This window comes from Hoplias malabaricus, chromosome 17, assembly GCF_029633855.1.
Source record: "Hoplias malabaricus isolate fHopMal1 chromosome 17, fHopMal1.hap1, whole genome shotgun sequence".
Classification (NCBI taxonomy): Eukaryota; Metazoa; Chordata; class Actinopteri; order Characiformes; family Erythrinidae; genus Hoplias; species Hoplias malabaricus.
This window is the reverse complement of record NC_089816.1, coordinates 2,520,454-2,543,033: the sequence shown is the minus strand read 5'-3', so window position 1 is coordinate 2,543,033 and position 22,580 is coordinate 2,520,454. Positions and strand designations below refer to the sequence as shown.

Here is a 22,580-nt window from a genome sequence, read left to right as displayed (position 1 = left end):
GAAATTTTTGAATGGCCTTTTCTTGACTATCCTTTCAAGGCTGTGGTTATTCGTTTGCTTATGTACTTTTTCAACCATAGTTCCACTCAACTTTCCATTAATATCAGTGTCAGTGACTGCCTTCTGGACCTCTGTGAAGTCAGCAGTCTTCCCCATGATTGTGGAGCCAGCTGAACCAGACGAAGGCACCATTTTAAAAGTATTTAGTATTGAGGTACAGAGGTGGGTATAATTTAGTGGTTACTTTTCCTCAAGTAAAATGGTTCTGTAGATTAGCAAAAATGCTTATTAATGATAAGATTTATTTATTTATTTATTTATTTAAAATTGTTTTGCCCCCTTCAAGGTGTGCTCCTGCCTTGCGCCTTTCCGGAATCACTGTGCACAAGGCAGGGACACTCCCTGAAGGGGGCGTATGGAAGCAAATCTGTCTCATCAGACTTTGAAATATTATCACCTTTGAATTTGTAGCACTGAAATTATGAAAATCTGAATTTTGTTGCTTTTGAATTTAAGTCTTCGGATTTCCACCTCTGAATATTCTGCTTTGAATTTCAGTGCATGAAATGAAAAGACACTCCACTCACGCCAACACAGGGAGAACACACCAATCTCCTCACAGTCAGACACTTGGAGTGGATCTTGAATGCAAAGCCCCAGGACCCTGGAGCTGTGTGACAGTGACACTACCTGCTGCACCAGGTATAAGGTACAATTATAAGCCCTACTGAATGTGTACTAATAAGGGTAAGCATACAGAACAAAAAAGTACAGTTTTTCTGAGTGTGTATTTTTGCTTTTAGCATAACTCATCTCAGCATTTCACTACTCAGAAAAGATCTGACACATATTTCAAGAACATTTTCAAGAGATATTTTGCTTGATATATATACTTTTTTAACTTATAAAATATTGATTGCTAACTCTGACTTAGGCCTAACCCCAGTGAGCCTCAATTCAGTTTTCAGTAAATTCTGAGGGTTACCCCACAATCTTTTGGCATTAATTTGTGCATTAACTAGGAGCTGTCCAGGGTTCTGATTTTTTTGCACATGTGAATTTATTTTAAAGAGTCCATCAAAGTATTGTGTTAAAGGAACTTGTAATTCTAACTTTAGGGTCCTGTGTACATATTGTTGCGTTGTGTTTGCTGGTTACAGTTCATTCATCCATCCATTATCTGTAACCCTTATCCAGTTCAGGGTCACAGTGGGTCCAGAGCCTACCTGGAATCATTGGGCGCAAGGCAGGAATAAACCCTGGAGGGGGCGCCAGTCCTTCACAGGGCAACACAGGCACACACACACATTCACTCACACACTCACACCTACGGACACTTTTGAGTCGCCAATCCATGTGTGTTTTTGGACTCTCGGAGGAAACCGGAGCACCCGGAGGAAACCCATGCAGACACAGGGAGAACACACCACACTCCTCACAGACAGTCACCCGGAGGAAACCCACGCAGACACAGGGAGAACACACCACACTCCTCACAGACAGTCACCCGGAGGAAACCCATGCAGACACAGGGAGAACACACCACACTCCTCACAGACAGTCACCCGGAGGAAACCCATGCAGACACAGGGAGAACACACCACACTCCTCACAGACAGTCACCCGGAGGAAACCCACGCAGACACAGGGAGAACACACCACACTCCTCACAGACAGTCACTCGGAGGAAACCCATGCAGGCACAGGGAGAACACACCACACTCCTCACAGACAGTCACCCGGAGAAAACCCACGCAGACACAGAGAGAACACACCACACTCCTCACAGACAGTCACCCGGAGGAAACCCACGCAGACACAGGGAGAACGCACCACACTCCTCACAGACAGTCACCCGGAGGAAACCCATGCAGACACAGAGAGACCAAACCAGACTCCTCACAGACAGTCACCCGGAGGAAACCCACGTAGACACAGGGAGAACACACCACACTCCTCACAGACAGTCACCCGGAGGAAACCCATGCAGACACAGGGAGAACACACAGCACTCCTCACAGACAGTCACCCGGAGGAAACCCACGCAGACACAGGGAGAACACACAACACTCCTCACAGACTGTCACCCGGAGGAAACCCACGCAGACACAGGGAGAACACACCACACTCCTCACAGACAGTCACCCGGAGGAAACCCACACAGACACAGAGAGAACACACCACACTCCTCACAGACAGTCACCCGGAGGAAACCCATGCAGACACAGGAAGAACACACCAACTGTGACACTACCTGCTGCACCACCGTGCCGCCCCACCATGGACATATATTCATAAATAATTTAATTGATGATTTATTATGTTTATGTTTATTTATTCTATAAATTGCGGCTCACAGGACGCATAGAATTGTAGTGCTTTATTGTCCCTGAAGAAACCAGGTCATTTTTTAAAATGGAAAAATCCATGGTTAGAACAAACTCATCTTAAAGTTGGCTGCAAGTGAAAAGTCAGTGTAGATTGAGAATACTGTGGTATAATGTATGTAAAGGTGCACTGAAGGTTTTAAGCCAAATGAAGTGATCATTTCTAATAGTTTGCTTGATACCTGTGCTTGTTTTTTCTCTGTTTTTGTCCATTTGTTAGTTTGATGAAGACGTTATAAGTCTCAGTCAAGAAGCAGCACAGCCACAAAATCTTATTAAATTAAATGCAGATAATGTATTAGAAACTAAATGTAAACTGAATAAAAGTAGATCCCTTCACTCACTAATGTATGTTATTAGAAGGAAAAGTATTGTGATTAAAAGTATTCAGGAATGTGGAGTCTCGGTTTTCCCCAAAGAGATTAATAATATATCACTCTTCCCTATTCCTCCTCATCATCATTCTCATCATCCTCTACGTCTTCTTCTTTTTCTTAATACTTAAACAAATCCTCAAATAAATGTAAAAACTTTTCTATCTCTTACACATCACATACAGTGGCAATGAAGTTGTCATGAGAAAAACAAACACTCAAGGCACAGCTGAGTATTTCTGTCTCAAATGGGCAAACTGAGGCAGCCAGGATTTCTTACATAATAAACCTAAGTCAACTTATGTTGCAGGGCTTTTGAGGCGCAGGTAAATAAACACTGGAGGGGTGAAGAGATACACGGACTCTCACAAATCAATACGAAGAAGAATAGAGTTGCATCTAAGCTAATGTTAAGACAAAATGCTGTTTTTTTTCTTTGGAAAATACTAAATATATAAATCTGGTGAACAATATTTTAAAGAAACAAATATGTACCAGCAGGGGGCAACATTCTCCCGCTATTTAAAATTACAAAGAGGACTTTTATTTTGAATTCCGCGGCCATTAGGTTCCTTTCAAGCTTGCTTGTGCTAAATGTTAACGTTGGCTAGTTTGTTGTTTGTTTAAATGAAAAGACAATTTTAAGGTAAAATTATGGCGAATTTAGCGGCAGCTGTGGCGGCGGCGGCGGGGAGAGACCCCGCTGTGGACAGGTCTTTAAGATCAGTCTTCGGTAAATAGTTTATTCTGATAAATAAATGTGGTTTATTGTTGCTTATACACGAGAGACCGAGGACTGAAGTTACTGTGTTATATTGTTCTTGTTTCAGCAGCAAAACTCTGTAGACTGTGTATTGTGTGTCGGTTTGTCTGGTTTTGAGTTAAGTAGCTAGCTAGTGATAGCGAGTTGTGCAGTTTCCTGTTCTGATTAGTAACGGTTATCTATAATTCGTTAGACGCTGCTCAGTCCATTAATGAAGCGTGTTGTGGCTACTTCATATGTAGCCTACAGAGGTCTAAATAACGAGCAACACATACCACTCACAGTGTAAACTGTTTCATAACGAATAGAGGCCGTCCTTAACTTTAAAGATAGTTCATATTGTGTAAAGATAAAAGTGTAGGGTGTATTAAGCTGTTATTATGGACTGTTTAATCTGTATTGGGAGAGGCACATTACTCCACATTAATATTAAGCAGGTTCTGCAATTTATATTTATTTATTTTTATTTCAACCCTATAGTGTGTGATACAGACCTGTGACCAGTGACCAGTTATCAGCCGAATGGACAAGCTTTGCGCTGACTTGTTAAAAGAAAAAGCAGCTTCCAGTTCCCACATAAAATCTCGCAGAATCCTTCATTCTTATGAAATTTTATGCTTTTATGTATATTTTTATAGTGGGATACTTTCTCATTTATTATTATTAATCACTGAGTGATTGTATTTCTCCCCTAACTGGGGGAAACTAGCTTCCACATTTAGGCTTCCTACAAAGCACTAAGTAGGTGAATCCAGGATTGACCAGTGTTTGGGGACCGGGATATATGAGTAAACGTTCTCTGGATCATAAATGGTCCTCAGAGTCACTTTTAGCGGTCATTCTGCAACAGAATAAAGCATTATGTGAGTACTAACTCATCAGCTCTTGTGAAACAGTTGGAAACATCCCGTATGAAGCAACGGAAGAGCAGCTGAAAGACATCTTCTCAGAGGTTGGACTTGTCGTCAGTTTCAGGTAATGACCCTCTGTTTTCAGTCAGTGGGCTTCAGTTAAGAGTGTTAGACACACAAGCGATTTGTCTTAGTGACTAACACATGTACTAAATAAACAAAACTAGCAGCAGACTATTGATGGTGTTAAAGAAGCTTAGGTGTTAACTAAATACAATGAAACAAAATCATGAAATCTGTGTGATTAAAAACTAACAAAAGACCAGATTCATGAGACACAGTTGGAGTGATACCCGTGTGCACACACCGTCTGAAGAAGCATAAACTAAACTACTTTTTAAAGTTTCACAATTGCATTTGGGAACCTTAGAAATAGTTACATTTCAGGAAAGAGAAACAGAAATCAGTAAATTTGAATGGCAGCAATTGAACAATATTTGAACACATTTTGAGAAAGCGTTTTCTTCCAATACCATTACAGTGTTTTATTTATAGTTGTGTAAGATGTGTTTAAAATGGTGCGGAAAGGTCTTTGGCCGGCTGGAGGGGAAAAGCTCTGAGTTTCTGCTGGAATATATTCCCATAAGAACATACGCCTGAGTAAAACTACAAAAAACATGTTTTTTTTCAGACTGGTGTATGACAGAGAAACTGGTAAACCGAAGGGCTATGGCTTCTGTGAGTATCAGGACCAAGAGACGGCGCTCAGTGCCATGAGGAACCTGAATGGCAGAGAATTTAGCGGGAGAGCTCTGCGTGTTGATAATGCCGCCAGTGAGAAGAACAAGGAGGAACTCAAGAGTGAGTGCTCTTATAATATAGAGATATTAGATGTTCGTGTCCACGACTCATTCATTAGGTTTAGATGACTGTTTGCTTGCAGGAGGTGTAAAAGGCTCATCTTGTACAGCTCTTGGACAACATGAACACATGATATTTAAAAGGAAATAGTGAATACTGTAAGAAATAGTTAGTGAAATGTTGTTGTACTCTTTTTTTAATATAAAACAAACGAGTATTTCAAAAATATAGTTTTTTTTTTCTCCCATTTGAATTGAGATTTAAATCTGTTTTTCTTGTTTGCATCAGGTCTGGGCACCGGAGCACCAATCATCGAGTCACCATATGGAGACAGCTGTCCCTCAGAGGAGGCCCCGGAGTCGATCAGTAGAGCTGTGGCTAGTCTGCCCCCAGAACAGATGTTTGAGCTCATGAAGCAAATGAAAGTGAGTATAAGAGAAGAATGTGTAGCAGCCAACGTTTACACTTTTAATGGAATCCTACCTTTATCGTTTTTATTTTACACGTTTTATTATGTGGACATTATTTTATATAGTGACCTCTTGTTTATATATATATGGTACTCATACACCTGAGACACCTTAAATACATTTATGTCCATATTATTTTTGCCAAAAAATTAAACAAGCCAGAAAACTGCAACCTCTACAATCTATAATGTACCCTAGGGAAAAGCCCTCTTGATACGCAATCATGTGTCTTGTTTAAATTCTTGACAGTGTTTTTTTTTATGAAAAGCACCAGATGAGACCATATTGTGGAATGATACAGTTTTAAAATGTTGCTATACTAACTTGGTGATTAAAGTTTTAATATTGTGTTAATGCTTGTGTTGCATGTTTAGTACGTGTGTGATGTGTGTTCTGCAAAGTCTTTATTTGATTGAATTGACTTCTCTGTGTGTTTTTTTTGCAGCTGTGTGTTCAGAACAGTCCTCAGGAGGCCAGGAACATGCTCTTACAGAACCCACAGCTGGCCTATGCTCTGCTTCAGGCCCAGGTCGTCATGAGGATCGTGGACCCTGAGATAGCCTTGGTAAGAATTTTTGAACGGGAGTGACCAGAACTAGTTTCTGGACTGAAGGGAATAGTGGATACATTAAAGAAAGTGATTAATAAGTAAGGGGGCACGGTGGTGCAGCAGGTAGGTGTCGCAATCACACAGCTCCAGGGACCTGGAGTCCCACTGCGGGTGACTGTCTGTGAGGAGTGTGGTTTGTTCTCCCTGTGTCTGCGTGGGTTTCCTCCGGGTGACTGTCTGTGAGGAGTGTGGTGTGTTCTCCCTGTGTCTGCATGGGTTTCCTCCGGGTGACTGTCTGTGAGGAGTGTGGTGTGTTCTCTCTGTGACTGCGTGGGTTTCCTCCGGGTGACTGTCTGTGAGGAGTGTGGTGTGTTCTCCCTGTGTCTGCGTGGGTTTCCTCCGGGTGACTGTCTGTGAGGAGTGTGGTGTGTTCTCCCTGTGTCTGTGTGTGTTTCCTCCAGGTGACTGTCTGTGAGGAGTGTGGTGTGGTCTCTCTGTGTCTGCGTGGGTTTCCTCCGGGTGACTGTCTGTGAGGAGTTGGTGTGTTCTCCCTGTGTCTGCATGGGTTTCCTCCGGGTTACTGTCTGTGAGGAGTTGGTGTGTTCTCCCCGTGTCCGTGTGGGTTTCCTCCGGGTGCTTCGGTTTCCTCCCACAGTCCAAAGACACACGTTGGTAGGTGGATTGGCGACTCAAAAGTGTCCGTAGGTGTGAGTGTGTGAATGAATGTGTGTGTGAGTGTGTGTTGCCCTGTGAAGGACTGGCGCCCCCTCCAGGGTGTATTCCCGCCTTGTTCCCAATGATTCCAGGTAGGATCTGGACCCACCGCGACCCTGACCTGGATATGGGTTACAGACAATGAATAAATGAATGATTAATAACTAATATATACTGTTTTTCCTCCTACATCGCATCAACTACTGAGAACTTTTGGAATCATTAATCATGATTATTCATTCATTCACTATCTGTAACCCTTATCCAATTCAGGGTCGCGGTGGGTCCAGAGCCTACCTGGAATCATTGGGCGCAAGGCGGGAACACACTCTGTCGGGGGCGCCAGTCCTTCACAGGGCAACACAGACACACACACACATTCACTCACACACTCGCACCTACGGAAACTTTTGAGTCACCAATTCACCTACCAACGTGTGTTTTTTGGACTGTGGGAGGAAACCGGAGCACCCAGAGGAAACCCACGCGGACACAGGGAGAACACACCATTAATCATGATGGGTTCTTTAAATGCTAATCAATTGTATTTAAATATTGAGAAATGCATTCTTTATTAATAAACTTATTGTCGTTGATAGCAACTGGCTTCTGTGTAATCACCTGCCACAGAGCTAATAAAATGTATTTATAAACCCACTACCTTCTAGCACATTCAGTCTCTAAAGCACTGTTGTAATGCTGAGGTGGTTATGCTTCGGTGAAAAAACTGCATCTGGACTGCATTATAATTAATACAGGTCTAGTGAGTTTTGCAAACGTTTTGCAGCCCTGTCTCACCTCAACACTTTCAGCCTAGCATTTTGTGTAGAACATGGGTCCACACTACAGTGTCATTGGGGTGCAGTGTGTACAAATAGGGATTTTTGGTGCTTTTAAATACTGCTGAACAGCATTACTATATAAATGCATACAGAATATAACATGGGTAAAGGCTTATTCTGCGGCATAATCTTTACACACTCCAGAGCCTGCGGACGGTGGCTTTAATGATCACATTAAAAGAGACTGCGTTCTGCTTTGCAGAAAATGCTTCATCGGCAAGCTGCTGTCCAGCCCATAAACCCAAACAGCCAGCCTGGTCCTGTACCAGTGTCCAATCAGCCTCTTCCTCAACCCAGCGCTCCTGTATCACAGCCACAGCCCATGGTGAGTTGTTCTGTGTCTCATATCTTAGTGAAAAACATAACATTTTCACACACTCCACAATTCTTGTCCTGACCATTCCTGTAAAAGTGTTCTGATTCAGATTGCTTTTGAAATACAGAGGGCAGCCAATCAGAACAGATTTTACATCTTAAAGGCAGTTCTCAAACCTGTAAAGAGAAGTTGGGAACATAGTTTATATTGGTACATTAAACCACACGGGTATTAAGAGTAGGACTTTAAAAGTGAAGTTGATCTTATTTCTGAGTGTTGCTAAATACATATTTGTAGGCACCTCACATTTTTATTTTACACATATATTTCATATATAATTTTTTTTGTCTCTCAGCAAATGATTGTTTTACTAAACACATTTTCACTTTGATTATACTGATTGTTCCTTTAAAGTATAAATTCTAAAACAAAGAAAATGACTAAAAAAAAAAAGCCCATCCTTTCTTCTCAATTGTCACTGCATTCCCATCATGATATTTTTATATTCTCCTGTTAGGTTTGTATTTTTGTGCTGAAAGCAGAATAAACTGCTCCACTTTTGTTTTTTGTTTCAAGAAATGAGAATTCATGACTGAAATTCACTGAGAGCCTGCTATGTTTTGGTGAATATCATTCACTTGGCGAATTGAGTGGATAATCCTCCTGAATCCCCCCTTGGCACATTTGGATGTATACATTTGTGCGATTCAAGCATAAGTTTAGACTCTAAATGTCGACAAAGTCAGCACAAGTTGACTACATAAGCCACTGTGCCTATGTACAGTCTGTGTATGATGGATCTTTGGGTGAGATCAGTGGGTTTGTGGGGTCATGTTATTTTAATTTACGTTAATAAATGATCAGCGCAATCGATATAAACATTTTTCAAGGGGCCTAAAAATACCCTTTAGAACTGCTGAAAGGTCAAGTAAAACTCTTCATTTAAATGGAACATATACTCTAAAATTACTTTTTTTTCAATGCATTTGCACTGAACCTGTTTGTAGAGAAATAGTACAACACTGCACTTGGGATAAAATGACTTCTCAATTTCTACTACTTCTTAAATCAAGTGTAGAAATGTTGTACCACCCCTTTTCTGAATATCACCAATCAGAGGTGGACCCAAGTTTGTGGGAAACTGTGCCAACTTGAGGAAATCGGGTTTATTATGCTTCCATTTAAAGTACAAAATTAAAACATAGGGAATTTGCATAAAATATTATACTAAGGTGTATTATTATCTCTTGTCTTAAAGCCAGGAATGCATGTGAATGGTGCACCACAGATGATGCAGCCTGCTCAGATGGGAGGAGGTGTACCAGGAGGTGTACCTATGCCGGGACAAGGACCTATGCCGGGACAAGGGCCTATGCCAGGACCAGGACCTATGCCTGGACAAGGGCCAATGCCGGGACAAGGAGGTAAACTTTGTGACCTTCTCTGATTAATAACAGCCTGTATCCCTATTTGGATTTGATTAAATTTACCCAGGGTCCTGGGGTTACTGGGGTAACCTTGTTTATTGCTTTGTTAATGTAATTATGACCACATATCTGTGTTTTTCCTTACTCTACCCTAAGAAAATGATCTTCTTGGCTTAGACTCAGCAGTACACTGGTTTAAACCCTTTCCAAATATCAAAACCAATTAAAATAAATCAATCTGAAGGTCGACTCTTTATACCCTTTTTCTTTCACTCTGAATGCTTCCTGAGAGAACATTTTACAGAGGAGAAAGAAAATAGTCAGTGAGAATATTAAGAATTCAAAGTTTATTAAGGGCCAATTATAGTGGCGTCTGCAGGTATAGAGTACTATTATAACCTTTTAACCACTGAATGCTAGTAGCAGGGTACACAGAACACAAAAGCCACAAGAAAGGAGATGGGTAAAATAATATTTTCATACATTCCCCTGCTAAAATAATTATGTCAGAATAAGGCTTATAGTTGTGTGTCTTTGTGCGTTTTGTGTGATAACCAGAGCTGTTTTCCTCTGGCCCCTTCCCTGCAGGTGGGATGCAACCTCAGATAGGGATGCCCCAGGGAGGACCTGTTCCCATGGATAGGGGGCCAGGTACTGATTTTAGGCAAACAGGCTAAGAACATATAACTGAAATCATGTAGTCTTTCTGAAGTCTGTTTAATGGCCATTTCTGGAATTCCAGGATTTCTCAGTGACAGAAAAGACAGTGTAACTGGATTCTCTGAATTACTAGTTTAACTATTTGAGTTCAACTGGAAACCTCACAGTAATCCCTTACACACACCACAGAAGTCTTTGTCCAGTGTGGTAATGAAAGGTAATTAAAAGGCTTTGACATCAGTAGGGTTAAAGTACCTGGTGTTGGTTTATAACGGTACTGAATTTAATAGTAGGCTTTTTTCAGCGTCATTTCAGTCTGCACCAGTGTTGGCATGCAGCATGTATATGTCATTATTTGTATTTTCACTGCTGGACGACCTTGCAACAAGAGGATCCAGTAACATTCAGTGAATGACCGTAGGATAGACTGTCTCTGGTGCTGAAAGACTTTGTTTACCGCATGGATCAAAAATCTCATTGATTTCTGTCAGAGAATGGCACAATATCAGTTCTCTATAGAACCACACCACAGTTTTTAGGCAGTGCCTCTGTCAGTTGAGGGAGTATATTTGTATTCATTTCTGGAATATTTATTTCCTCCTGTGAGGCCAAGAAGAAATGAATGTATGCCTGCGGCCTTGTTATTGATCTTCACTTGTTCGTGAAGCTAAGGCCCTATCCACACTTATCCAGGTGGTTTTTAAAAACCTTTATGAGGTTTATGTCTGAGTTTTGGCCTCCCGTTCACAAGAAAATAGTGTTTTAGTAATTGAAAACTGTTTCCAATGTGTGTTTGTGTGTCTGTGAGGCTGACTGAAGAGTCATTGAGTTTATCTGCTGCAAGCCCAGTCCTAGGTGTTCTGTTGAAGATTTAAGATCAAGATTGATACCGGAGAGAGAGAGAGACAGGGCAAGAGGGAGAATGTGAAAGAAAAAGTGAGCAAAGTGTTCTAGAGAATTAAGAGAGGGAGGAGCAAATTAAACAGAAAATTAAGAGAAAGAAAAGCCATTTAGAATCGTTTTTGCATTCTCGTGTGGACGTGGATATTTTCTAATATGCTTTCAGTGAGAGGACAAATGTTTTATTGTTTTTAAATGTATTTATTTATTCATTTAGGAATGGCTATTCTGGCATGAACCTGAGATAATTATAAACTAAATAACTGTTGTTGTCAGTAAGGCAGTTTTAACTTTGAACCATTATGGACTTTTATGGTTTACATTAACTCCTCAGTAGAAATTGTAGAGGATGTTGTGTACTTTCTCAGTGCTCTTTCCTGTTCCTTTTGCTTAATGCTGACCCAGGAAACCTTCAGGACTCTCCTGTAGGACCGTCTGGGCAGGCCGCTATCGAGCGGCCGCAAGGTATCCCTAGTTCATGTCCATGTGCTGAGAAACAGGAGATCTGTGCTATGTTTTACTCATAGCCCCAATGCTGATCTCTCAATGCCTTCCTTGCATGAGACCGTTTTATTGTGTGGCACTTTATATATCTGCACTACTATTTGAATACCTTCCTTGTGTTTTGACTGTATGTCTGAAATAAGACCTGGCTGAAATGGGGTTTTCTCTGCTTTTCCTTATCATATTATGAACAAGGAACAATGCCCTATTCACTTAGGCTTGTCCTGAGCAGTGGAGCATTAAACCGTAACTGATTGTGCAACTGAGCATTGATAACCAAAGAAACATTTTAACATTGCAGCAGGAATTCAGATTATGTTCAGATTTCCATGACGTTCTTGTCGGACAAGACCCAGTTCTTAAGAATGAGTTTGATGCTTTTATTATGTAATGAATGATTTAAAAAAATATTTTTTTTTTTACACAAGAATGCTTGCTCAAACTTAGACGTCAACTTATCTATTCACCTGGCTGCTTGTTTATTTTTTACCTTTTGTACAGTTTTGCTATGTTCCATTCAGGGTGACATTTAGCTTTCTAAAGATTTGTGTTGAAATTCTGTGGTGTTTTCACAGTGCCGATGGTAGATCCGAGGGCTCCAATAAGAGGAGCCCCTCCAGGACCACAAGGAATTCCCCCAAGGGGGCTGCTGGGTGATGGCCCTAATGACCCACGAGGTGGATCGCTGGTCAATGTCACTGGCGATGTAGTAGAACCAGGGTAAGTTTTCTTTTTCTATACATTTCTGCTCTAACACACGTGTATTACATTGATTCATGTTAAAATTAAGGGTGGGTGGACTATAGACTTTGTTGGATCATTGCTCTCAGTATGTGTGTCAGGTACTGGTGTTGGATAAGAGTACATAAAGTAGCAGAAATTCCTTCTACGAAGAGTTGGCTTCAACTTTTTGGACATAGTCGTGCACATACAAAAGCCTTTATTTCTAGGATCTTTCTTTTAGATGCAAAGCACTTTATGGAACTGGCTTGTAACTCACTTGCATACCTACTTGACCTCTTACTCACTCACTTAGTTAGGAACTGAACCACAACAGGCACTATTTCTCACATAATCACATTTAGGGATTGCTCTACAAGGGGGTGCTTCTCATGAAAGACAGTGTCCTTGCTTCTGTTCTTCCAAACTTTCTGTCCACATGTCTGTGTATGTATTTTTTCAGTCGTGGCTACATTGGAGGCCCTCCACCCCACCAGGGGTCAGCCATGCACATGGGCCCTCCAGACATGCGTGGCCCTCACGACATGAGAGGAGGCCCTCCCATGATGGGGGAGCCTAGGGGTCCAATGATGGAGCAGCGTGGCCTCCCCCTGGACTCCAGAGGTATGTATATATTTTTTCAGGTCATTTTAAGTTATAGAACACTTTGCAGACTTCCAGGTCTAAGCCGTAAGTAATTGTCTCTAAGACAACAGTTTTAAGAAGAAACTTGCACAGAGCGTGAGAAAGAGACTTAAGAAATACAAACATTTGAAAATGTAAAGAAATAAATCTCAACTGTAGTGTGATATTAAGTGTAATGCTGAGAAGAGGAATCTCTACACCTTTATTTGGGTGTTCACTGTGTTGTGATGTAAACTGAATCCTGACTTTAAAGTCATCATAACAATGTTCATTTAAGGATTTGCTGTATATAATGTTAATAATATTAGAATAAACTAAAAAAATATAAAAGTGTATAAATGAAGATAACTAAAACATACTAAATAAAAATATTTACATAAATAAATTAGATATAATAAAACATACTGCAGCAGTAACAGCCTAAGATGGTTAAAGTACAAACAGTGCTAGGCATTTTCAGCAAAAACTTAGCAGCAACCAACATTAAGGAGCAGTGACAGTGTAATGTGTTTATACGGGGTGCATAGTCAGTGTACGTAAGGTGGAGCAGTTCTGTAGGCTGACTGCATCTGGGTAGAGACTGATTTTCAGTTCAGATGTTTTTACCTGGATGCAGTGCAGAGGGAAGGGGAATGAAAAGTCTGTTTGCGTGGTGGGTGGGCGGGTGGGGTTATGGAGGATGCAGGTGGCTCTTTCCCTGCATCTGGTGGCGTTAATGTCACCGATGGGTGGTAAGTTGCAGCCGATGGTCCTCTGTGCCGACTTTACCACTCTCTGCAGCACCTCCTTCTCTGCTACAGTGCAGCCAGCTTATCACAAAGTGAGGCAGTTGGTCAGGATGCTCTCACCACACAGCTGTAGAAGGACCTGAGGATGTCTGTATTTAGACCTGCCCTCTTCAGCTTCCTCAGGAAATATAATCGTTGGTGGGCCTTCTTTCTAACCGCTATTCTGTTGGTGCACCAAGTGAGCGTCTCAGTCAGGTGTACCCCAAGGTACCTGACAGAGGGGACCTTCTCCACAGCTGTTCCATTGATGTAGAGGGAATCGGCGGGGGAATGTGCCAGTTCTACAGAAATGTATACAAGGTTTTATGCCTTCCTGCACTGATAAGAATCCTGCTAATATTTCAGCGGTGCCAAAATATCAATAACCTTTGCAACTTTGCAATTAAAGTTTTCAAGAGCAGCTTCAGGAGAATGAGATATTATACAAAGACTTTTGGACGTGCCTCCATAAACAGCTGTTCATAAGTAATATACCTTTCTTTACACATACAGACCTAGTTTATATAGTTGGGGTGGTTTCATTATGAAGAAAACACACAGAAGCAGTCAGAGATACCTAGATGTGGCAGAACTACAGATGAAATGTTCAGCCCTTTGCTAATAACCAAGTCTGTCATGTGCCTTTTCACATGTTGGGACAGACCAGAGATATCAAATAAGACTGGAATTTCTTCATATTTCTGTTCATGAGATTATCTCTGTGGACATTTCAATAAGATGACAAAGAGATCAAGGGCAGATGTGATGGTGAACAGCTCAGTATATTCATCAGTATGCTATTGGAATATGTAGGTGATCTGTAAAATGCAAGTACCTTTTAGCAGAGTGCTTAGATGTTAAAAAAGAAAGGATGTCACCAAATGCTGCATGCCTGCATTGAAGTATACTTTTAAACAGAGTGGCTAAGCCACCACATTTTTTGTTTGCTCTGTGTGCACTTTTTAAACTGTAGTTTGAAGGTGAAAGTTCTAAGTTTTCTTGTCAGGTTTCAGTTAAATCATCAAACCTAATTCATTCATCGTTATCTGACTAGGAATGATTTGTAAATGAAAGGATGTACCTTTGGAAAAAAGATCTAGTTTCAAAACCAAGAACTGGGCCTCAAAGACATTCTGATGCTGAAGGACAACAGTTGTCAGAAGAGACTGACGTATGGAGTGACTAAGATAGGATCTCTCAGTTCTGTTGCCTAATCAGAATACTAATATGGAAAATATCAGCTACTTAAAGCTCCAGCGTTTACGGAGTGTTACATCAGTAGCGATTAATTTATGGCTGGAGCTTAGACTGTTTCAGCTGCTCTTCGCTGTGCAGCTACAGCTATCTGTAATGTTTCTAAAACAGGTTGTACTGTTTTGAAGTTGACGATAATGACTAGTTCTGCCATTGTGGCAGCAGTCAGAGTCTTGACAAAGGTGAGGAGGTGGGGGAGCAGTTTGCTCATTTTTGGATGAGACTAGTTTAGTTCTAATACACACCTTTCGTATATCTTCTCTTAGAAGCCCATCACAAGTGATGTGGGTGAAAGTGGTGAGGCGGAGAGAGAATTAAGCAGCAGCTTTTCCCCGAAGGTGGGAGTCAGGACTGAGCTCTGTCTCACTTCTAGAGTCTGGAGGAGTGCCATGGGTTTAAAGGTTGTTGCCTGTAGCTGAGCAGATTCCTATCTGAAGCTGTCACTTTCCACATGTGTGAATAGTGGGTGACCGAGGGAGAAGTAGACGTGTTAGATAAGAACCTTTCTCCAGATCTGTTAATGTGATGGCCATCAGGGTTAAAACAAACCTCTTCATCCCCAGAGGGGATCAGGTCAGACAGGACGAATGGTTGTTTTAGCTCAGAGGAGAAACAATACACAGGTAGTTATTTCTGATATTTGCAGCCTCATGAGAACAATGTAATTTAAAATATATATTTTTGTATGACAAAGCTGATTGTATTATAAATATAAACAAACTAATTCAGAATGGAAATCCTGCAACACATTAAAAAATGTGAGGACAGAGGCGTCTGATGCAATGCGTTACATCACCTTTCTTTTTGAGTCCTGAACATCGACCGGGAGAGTATTGCAAAGCTTATGGGCTTTATATCAAATGCCTCTACCCCTGCAGAAGATTTTAGAATTCTACGCACAGCAGGCAGCCAGTACCTTGTGATCTAATAGGTGTGGTGGTGTGTAATACATAATGCATACTATACTATATATCTGTTACACACTACTCAAGTGTTGATTCCCAATACGAGTCGAAGGTTTGAATATGTTGCAGTGTGTGTATGTCTTATAGGAAGGGGTCAATTATGATAAATATATGTTTGAGCACAGCTTCACTCATTTTCAGCACATTGACATAGCTCAGTTTTGTAGAATCTTTAAAACGTCTGGTAAATCTACAAGATTTTGTGCTAAAATGTTCTGAAATTGAATATATTTCATGTTGTGATGGAATTTAACTAGAGTCCCTAGAACACTGGCAACAAAACAGCCCTAAATTATAGAAGAGCCACTGCCTTATTTTAGAGAATGAGGGACTGTTCTTTGTACTCACATTTTTGCCAAACATTACAATGGTGTGCATGGCCAGAAAACTCATTTTTGGTCTCATCTCACCACAACACATGATTCCAGTTGTAATTCTGATGTTGGGATGTTTTTTGGTCCAGAAAGCTTATTAATATTATTGTTGTTATTATTTATTTTTATTTAGATATATAGATAGTAGATATCTCCTTTTCTTGGCAATCTGTCAACTGTTCTATGCTTTTGAAACTACTTTGCTAAGGTCTCGATTGTATTTACTGGTAATCACAAATGCTGACTTTTAGTAGCCATTCCCTAATCTTTCAAACTCAATAACTTTTGTCTAAGCTGAGATCTCTTGTGGGGATGTTGGAGACTTTAATTTCACTTGTGTTACCTAATACTTATATGCAGTGGAAACAGGAAATGATCGACGATGACAAGGAAGTTTCTTGACACTAAAAAGCAAAATCAAGAAATATATTTCCCCTGTGACAAATGTTCGTTTGGTTTTATTATAGTATTCTTCAAGGCTGCCAATCATTTTGACCCATATATTTTTGACAGAATTAATCTTTCTAAAGACACACACAGGTGTTGTATTGTGAAGATATCACATGTTAATTTTTGATTATTTATTATATTTTTTTAAAGCTCCAATTCCTCAAGGTCGTGATCCTCGAGCTGTAGATACTAGAGGACCATTAGCTGGACAGCGGGGACCAGTAGCAAGTGGAATGCAAGGGGGTCCTCATGCGATGGGTTCAGTCGCACCTCCTCCTGCTCGACCTGTACGTGAGAAACTGCTCAACTGTTTTTTTAAATACTGTGTTGTATTCAACTCAGGTCAGTTATGTAATCCAACCCTGAACAAAGAATTTTCTCGTTAATTTTAGTCACTTGGTACCAGCACCAACTTTTTTTGTACAAAGTCAAAATATCTTAAAAATTGGGCCCTTTTTAAACTCTCTTCATTGAGACACACACACACACACACACACACACACACACACACACTGAGGCAACAGCAGGTAGACATATGAGGAGTATAAAGATAGAAAAGGATTCCTTTTTAGATTGTTGTTTTCATATTGTCCATTTTAGTTGTAAAAAGAAATGAGGAAAAAAAGCAGAGAATTAATTATTTGAATTCATGTTTTATTTGAGTGTGTGTTTGTGTTTATATTGAGGAACTAAAATGAAAATTAAGCCAGTAAGTAATCAGAGTTCCCAATGAAACTGTACAAGATTCTAAAAAAAAGAAACCTTTACACTTTTACACAGTGTTGTTACAATTAAAAACAAATGTAAAAATATTATATTTAAAAAAAGAACAAAGGCTGTTTTTTCATGTACCATTTTATTATTTTTTAAATAGATATGGAATTAAAGGAAGACACAAGGATTCTACACATTCAGTGCTTTTTATGTGAAAACTCACAGTAAAATGATTGCTCTCTTTGACAGGGACCTGCATCTGACGTCACGTCTCAGGACCATGAAAAGGTAAATATGCTTTCAACCAGGTTTTTCATGTTAAGAGGAAGGAGGTTGGTTACAGACGTGTAAAACAAGTGAGTGTCAGTGTTTTTACAGAATTTATACCGCATGCATTGGTCAGGAATGTTTTCTTTGCGTGTATTAATACACTGTGCTGTCATGTCAGTGCAGTTCACATTTCGGTTTGCTCACATTTTGAACAGAATGGAAATTGTGAAACTAATAATTATATTAAATATTTTTTTATTTGAGGAGAGGGAGATAATGTAAACATTGCACATTTTTCCTTAAATCACTTAAAGTACAGTAATTTAAAGAAAGCTGTTTAAGTTGTAAACAAACAAAAAAATGTAACTGCTTCACAATACCTTCAGCGACCAAAATAAAGAACTTATTTCTGAATCATTAAAACTGCAAATATAGTGTCATATGGAGTATAAAATAATAATAAATGTATATATTTTGCTCCTGCAATAAAAAAAAATACTCAAACATAGGGTTAAATGTTTCTGTTGTAATAGATTTTAAATAACCAAGCACTGTCAATCAGATTTGAATCAAACCCTCTCTGTACAGGCTTGGCCTGTATTCTAATCATAGGATACTGACAGGGTTTCTTTTTCCAAAACGATCAAGATGTCTGTATTCTCTGGCAAAAGCTGAGCATATTTGGAATGCTCACGTTGTCTCCCGCTGTTGAAAAACAAAAACATGTTCACTTAGGATAAATATCGCTGGAATTGTCTTTAAGACAAGAGCACAGTGGATACAACAGAGCTTTGTCTTTCTACTTCTTGAGCTGCAGGGGCAGCACGGTGGTGCAGCAGGTAGTGTCGCAGTCACACAGCTCCAGGGACCTGGAGGTTGTGGGTTTGATTCCCGCTCCGGGTGACTGTCTGTGAGGAGTGTGGTGTGTTCTCCCTGTGTCTGCGTGGGTTTCCTCCGGGTGACTGTCTGTGAGGAGTGTGGTGTGTTCTCCCTGTGTCTGCGTGGGTTTCCTCCGGGTGCTCCGGTTTCCTCCCACAGTCCAAAAACACACGTTGGTAGGTGGATTGGCAACTCAAAAGTGTCCGTGAGTGTGAGTGTCTGTGTTGCCCTGTGAAGGACTGGCGCCCCCTCCAGGGTGTATTCCCGCCTTGCGCTCAATGATTCCATGTAGGCTCTGGACACACCGCGACCCTGAATTGGATAAGCGGTTACAGATAATAATGATGATGATGATGATGATATCCCACTGCAGGACTGCTCCTGTCGATTCTTAGAAACAGCCCCGAAGCAGATTTTTCAGTGCCATGACCAGAGGCTATAACTGAATTGCTTTGTTCTTCAGCCTGTGAAAAACATCATCGTGCTGCTTGTAGTGTAAAAGGGGTAGGAATTTTAAATCTGGGGTTCAGTGCAATGCTTTCAAGCGGATATTCATACTCTAGTATTCGGCATGACTGCCTTAATGGTAGGTGTGTTCTACCAACGTCCTGCTCATGTGTCTAAGTGCTTCAGCTTCATGAGTGACACTGTCAGGTTCTTTTCATCAGACAGCACAGTGGTTGCTGATTTCAGAGATTTCAGTAGCTTCACAGTATCGTCTCCTTGAGTGAAGTCTGAGCCATCCATCCATTGATTTCATGGGTGTGTTGTATCAAGATGCGTCTTAGTGTAGTCATTTCTACACAAGCACCATGGCTTTGGCACCTTGTGGAAGAACGTGGCCGTGTCTCACGTGAACCAGCAAGTGACTGAGGTGGGCTAACACCGAGACTGAATTTAAAGTTGACATATTATGGGGAAAAAAAATCCATGTGCACGTTAATTTGGAGATATGGAGAATGTGTACCAACCAACAAACTGAGACAAGAGCACCAACATTTTTGTGGTCTGTTAAATCAGTTACAAGCCATAATAATTTAATGCTGCTTCCTTCATGGAATGCAAACATTACGGCACTGAACCCGTGGTTGTCTGAGCCCATGAGGACAAGTCAAATGGAGCAAAATAAACACACAGAGTCTAGAAATGACCATATTGATTAAGTATGGAACGGATGTGACAGGAGGAGAAAGACGACCAAGCATGGCTAAAAACAACAGCTTCTGCACCTCGTACTCACTCCTTAGATGCCTGCAGTTGTTCTGAACAGGGCTGTTCAGTCAGGGTGAGAATAGTGCTGTGTTGTTTGATCCTTCTAAAATTTTGAAGACATTTCATTTAGTGCTTGCCCTGAATATTCGTTCGTTGGGTAGGAATTCGGTTTATAATTTTGAGATTTGGATTTTTTTTTTATAAATGTGGCAATAAAGGCAACCCTCTACTCCTTATGTATTCAGCATTGTCAACATAAAAATCTTGAATGAATGAACACAAATGTTGCTAAGTTTTAGAAACAAAACACAGTGGAACATCAATCTCTAATTCCTTTCACCACACTCCACTGCCAGTTTGACACTGGTTTAAGGATACAGAATAGTCTTAAGGGTGTGGGATTATTGCATTATGTACTGGTGTTGGTTAAATCCATTGCGATGTCTTGTGTTAACAATAATGCAATAAAATTAGAGGTTAGATGATAATATAAGATTATTGTACATCTCTATGATGCACATTGTCATACTTTTGCATTGCAATATATTGTGAAATGATAGATTGTTACACCCATACTCTATAGTTTTTTATTGACCAGACATTACTCTTTAAAAGCATTATTTTTCACCACAAAATTTCACTTAAGAGAAATAACCTTAAATCTACTCAGTAAGTTTCAATGTTATTAAGATTGTGAAGCCTATTTCTAGATTTTCTTAAGAGTAGATCATTTATGATAGAAAGACAAATCTCTTATTCATGATGAGACAGTTATAAGCCTTAATAATTGGTTTGGTAAAGTCACTATTCATCATTTAGTAATGATATTAAACACGATCTAGAAATAACTATCATTCATTTAGAATTTAATAAAATCCAAAAATAATGTTTGATCTTGTTTCTGCCATTTTTTAAATAAATTAAGACTTTTTTTAAATCATTAAAAATACTTATTACTTAAAATGATCTTAAGTTCTGTTATTTAATGCACCCTTATTGTAAAGTTTTGCCGTTTTGTTTTACTTGTTTAATATAAATTTACTTAAATAAGCAAAAACATAGAAATGGGACTGAATAATCTTAAAATATGCTTTGTGTTTTCTCATGAGGAATATTTATCTACATCAAGTAGATTTAAGATGGTTTACTTGCTAATGTAATAATGCAGTGTTCTTTGTGCGTTTCTCATTGAACTGATGGAACCTCAGTTTGTTTGTTTTTGTTATTTTTGTCCAGGCGGCTCTGATCATGCAGGTTCTCCAGCTGACCCCAGAGCAGATTGCCATGTTGCCGCCGGAGCAGAGGCAGAGTATTCTCATCCTGAAAGAACAGATCCAGAAAACCGCAGGAGCTCCCTGATGTTCTCCTGCACACTGTGAGTCCCTGATCAGTCACTGATGATTTCATTGAGCATCTCTGCCTGGACACCACAGAAGTCTATATAATCTATAAAATGTAGATTTAAAGCTTATAGATGATATTATAATCATACACAAGATAAGATGTGAAATATCCTATGCCAGTCTATTAGATCTTCACATAGGGCCCAGCACACACACTTCCACCAAAATTCCTGCTGAATCCTACACTTCATCACTAGGGTTGCTGTGGAGGTTTATGATCCAATCAGTAACCAACTATCCTTAACAACTAAGGTTACTCACTGAGCCCAGCCCATGAGTACCCAAACCAGCCACAGTATCACTAGATCTTCACAGGGGTCATCAGGCAGGCACCTCTTCTCCTTGGTGTTTTGCTGAATTAAGCCCACAACACCTCCAGAAGGCTCAACAGTGAAGTGTGGTGTCCCAGTTCCACCGCTCTCCAATTCAGCTTTACAGTCCTTTACCCTTTATCATCAACACCTGTAAATCCACACTGGCCTCCTTGGTGACTAAGGCTGTTCCTAGCCCCACTGGCACCGTTAATGCATGCTCAGTGCCACTAGTTCCATGTGAGCTTCACATGCTACATCACCAGCAATCCCAATAGCACATCTACAGTGAATTTCCCCAAGTAATCTGTGCTCTCTTTATCCACAATCACTGACTAGACCTTTCAACTCCAAATGTAGTAACACTACTAATTTGCTATAGCTTTGTAACTCCATGGTGATTATAATATTAATACCTGACATTCACTTGAGTTGCCAAGTTTTAACCTGAAAAAATAACACACCTGTCACTAGATTCCTTGGCATCGTGTCAAGTTCCACCCACGACCTTTTTTTTGGCACCAAGGCGTATCATTGTTATGTGTCACTGAGGTGCTGAAAACTATTCATCAGAAGAGCTACACACAGTAAACATACCTTACAGTTTATGTTTATGAGACGTTACCTAATAAAATGGCAACGTGTACATATTGCATAACGATATCTAATAAGTACCTAATGTTCCGCATGTAGGAGTTTTTCTGCAGTGGAACTTTAGTTCATATTCACTTGGATTATGCATAATTTTTATTTGTTTTATTTTTTAGGACTGAGCCACACCCTCAACACAGCTCTACATTTTGTATCGTCATTGAGGAACCTCCACATCTAACTTTGAAAACAGTTTGGTTCATTTCTTGGTGTTTGAGAGTAACTCAATGGAAACAGAGTCTTGTACATTTTCTCACTGTAGGACACACCTTGTTCATTTCGTTTTTGTCAAAGCTTTGTGTCTGAATATTTCTTTTCAATAAAATAAAGGAAAAAATCATATCAG

General features: G+C 40.1%; 1 protein-coding gene across 3 annotated transcripts; it reads left to right on the top strand.

Moving 5' to 3' along the window:
* Positions 1-3,315: 3,315 nt before the first annotated feature.
* cstf2 (cleavage stimulation factor, 3' pre-RNA, subunit 2) lies at positions 3,316-22,490 on the top strand. 3 transcript variants are annotated; one of them, XM_066648472.1, is made up of 15 exons: positions 3,316-3,494; positions 4,421-4,499; positions 5,067-5,236; positions 5,525-5,661; positions 6,152-6,271; positions 8,015-8,137; positions 9,387-9,552; positions 10,144-10,206; positions 11,521-11,580; positions 12,195-12,339; positions 12,803-12,963; positions 16,945-17,081; positions 17,758-17,796; positions 21,106-21,244; positions 22,351-22,490. In XM_066648472.1, exons 1-14 carry the CDS (start codon positions 3,416-3,418, stop codon positions 21,226-21,228), a joined length of 1,602 nt encoding a protein of 533 aa, XP_066504569.1. In that variant the 5' UTR covers positions 3,316-3,415; the 3' UTR covers positions 21,229-21,244; positions 22,351-22,490. The 3 variants fall into 3 exon arrangements, with proteins under 3 accessions (XP_066504569.1, XP_066504570.1, XP_066504571.1); XM_066648473.1 differs by lacking the exon at positions 11,521-11,580; XM_066648474.1 differs by lacking the exons at positions 10,144-10,206; positions 11,521-11,580 and having other exon boundaries at positions 3,317-3,494.
* Positions 22,491-22,580: the final 90 nt, after the last annotated feature.

Bases quoted from the DNA above. Each gene is read 5' to 3' on its own strand.
- cstf2 (XM_066648472.1), top strand. From the start codon at position 3,416: ATGGCGAATTTAGCGGCAGCTGTGGCGGCGGCGGCGGGGAGAGACCCC. The intron at 8,138-9,386 runs GTGAGTTGTTCT...CTTGTCTTAAAG, and splicing joins TATCACAGCCACAGCCCATG to CCAGGAATGCATGTGAATGG. The intron at 11,581-12,194 runs GTATCCCTAGTT...GTGTTTTCACAG, and splicing joins CGCTATCGAGCGGCCGCAAG to TGCCGATGGTAGATCCGAGG.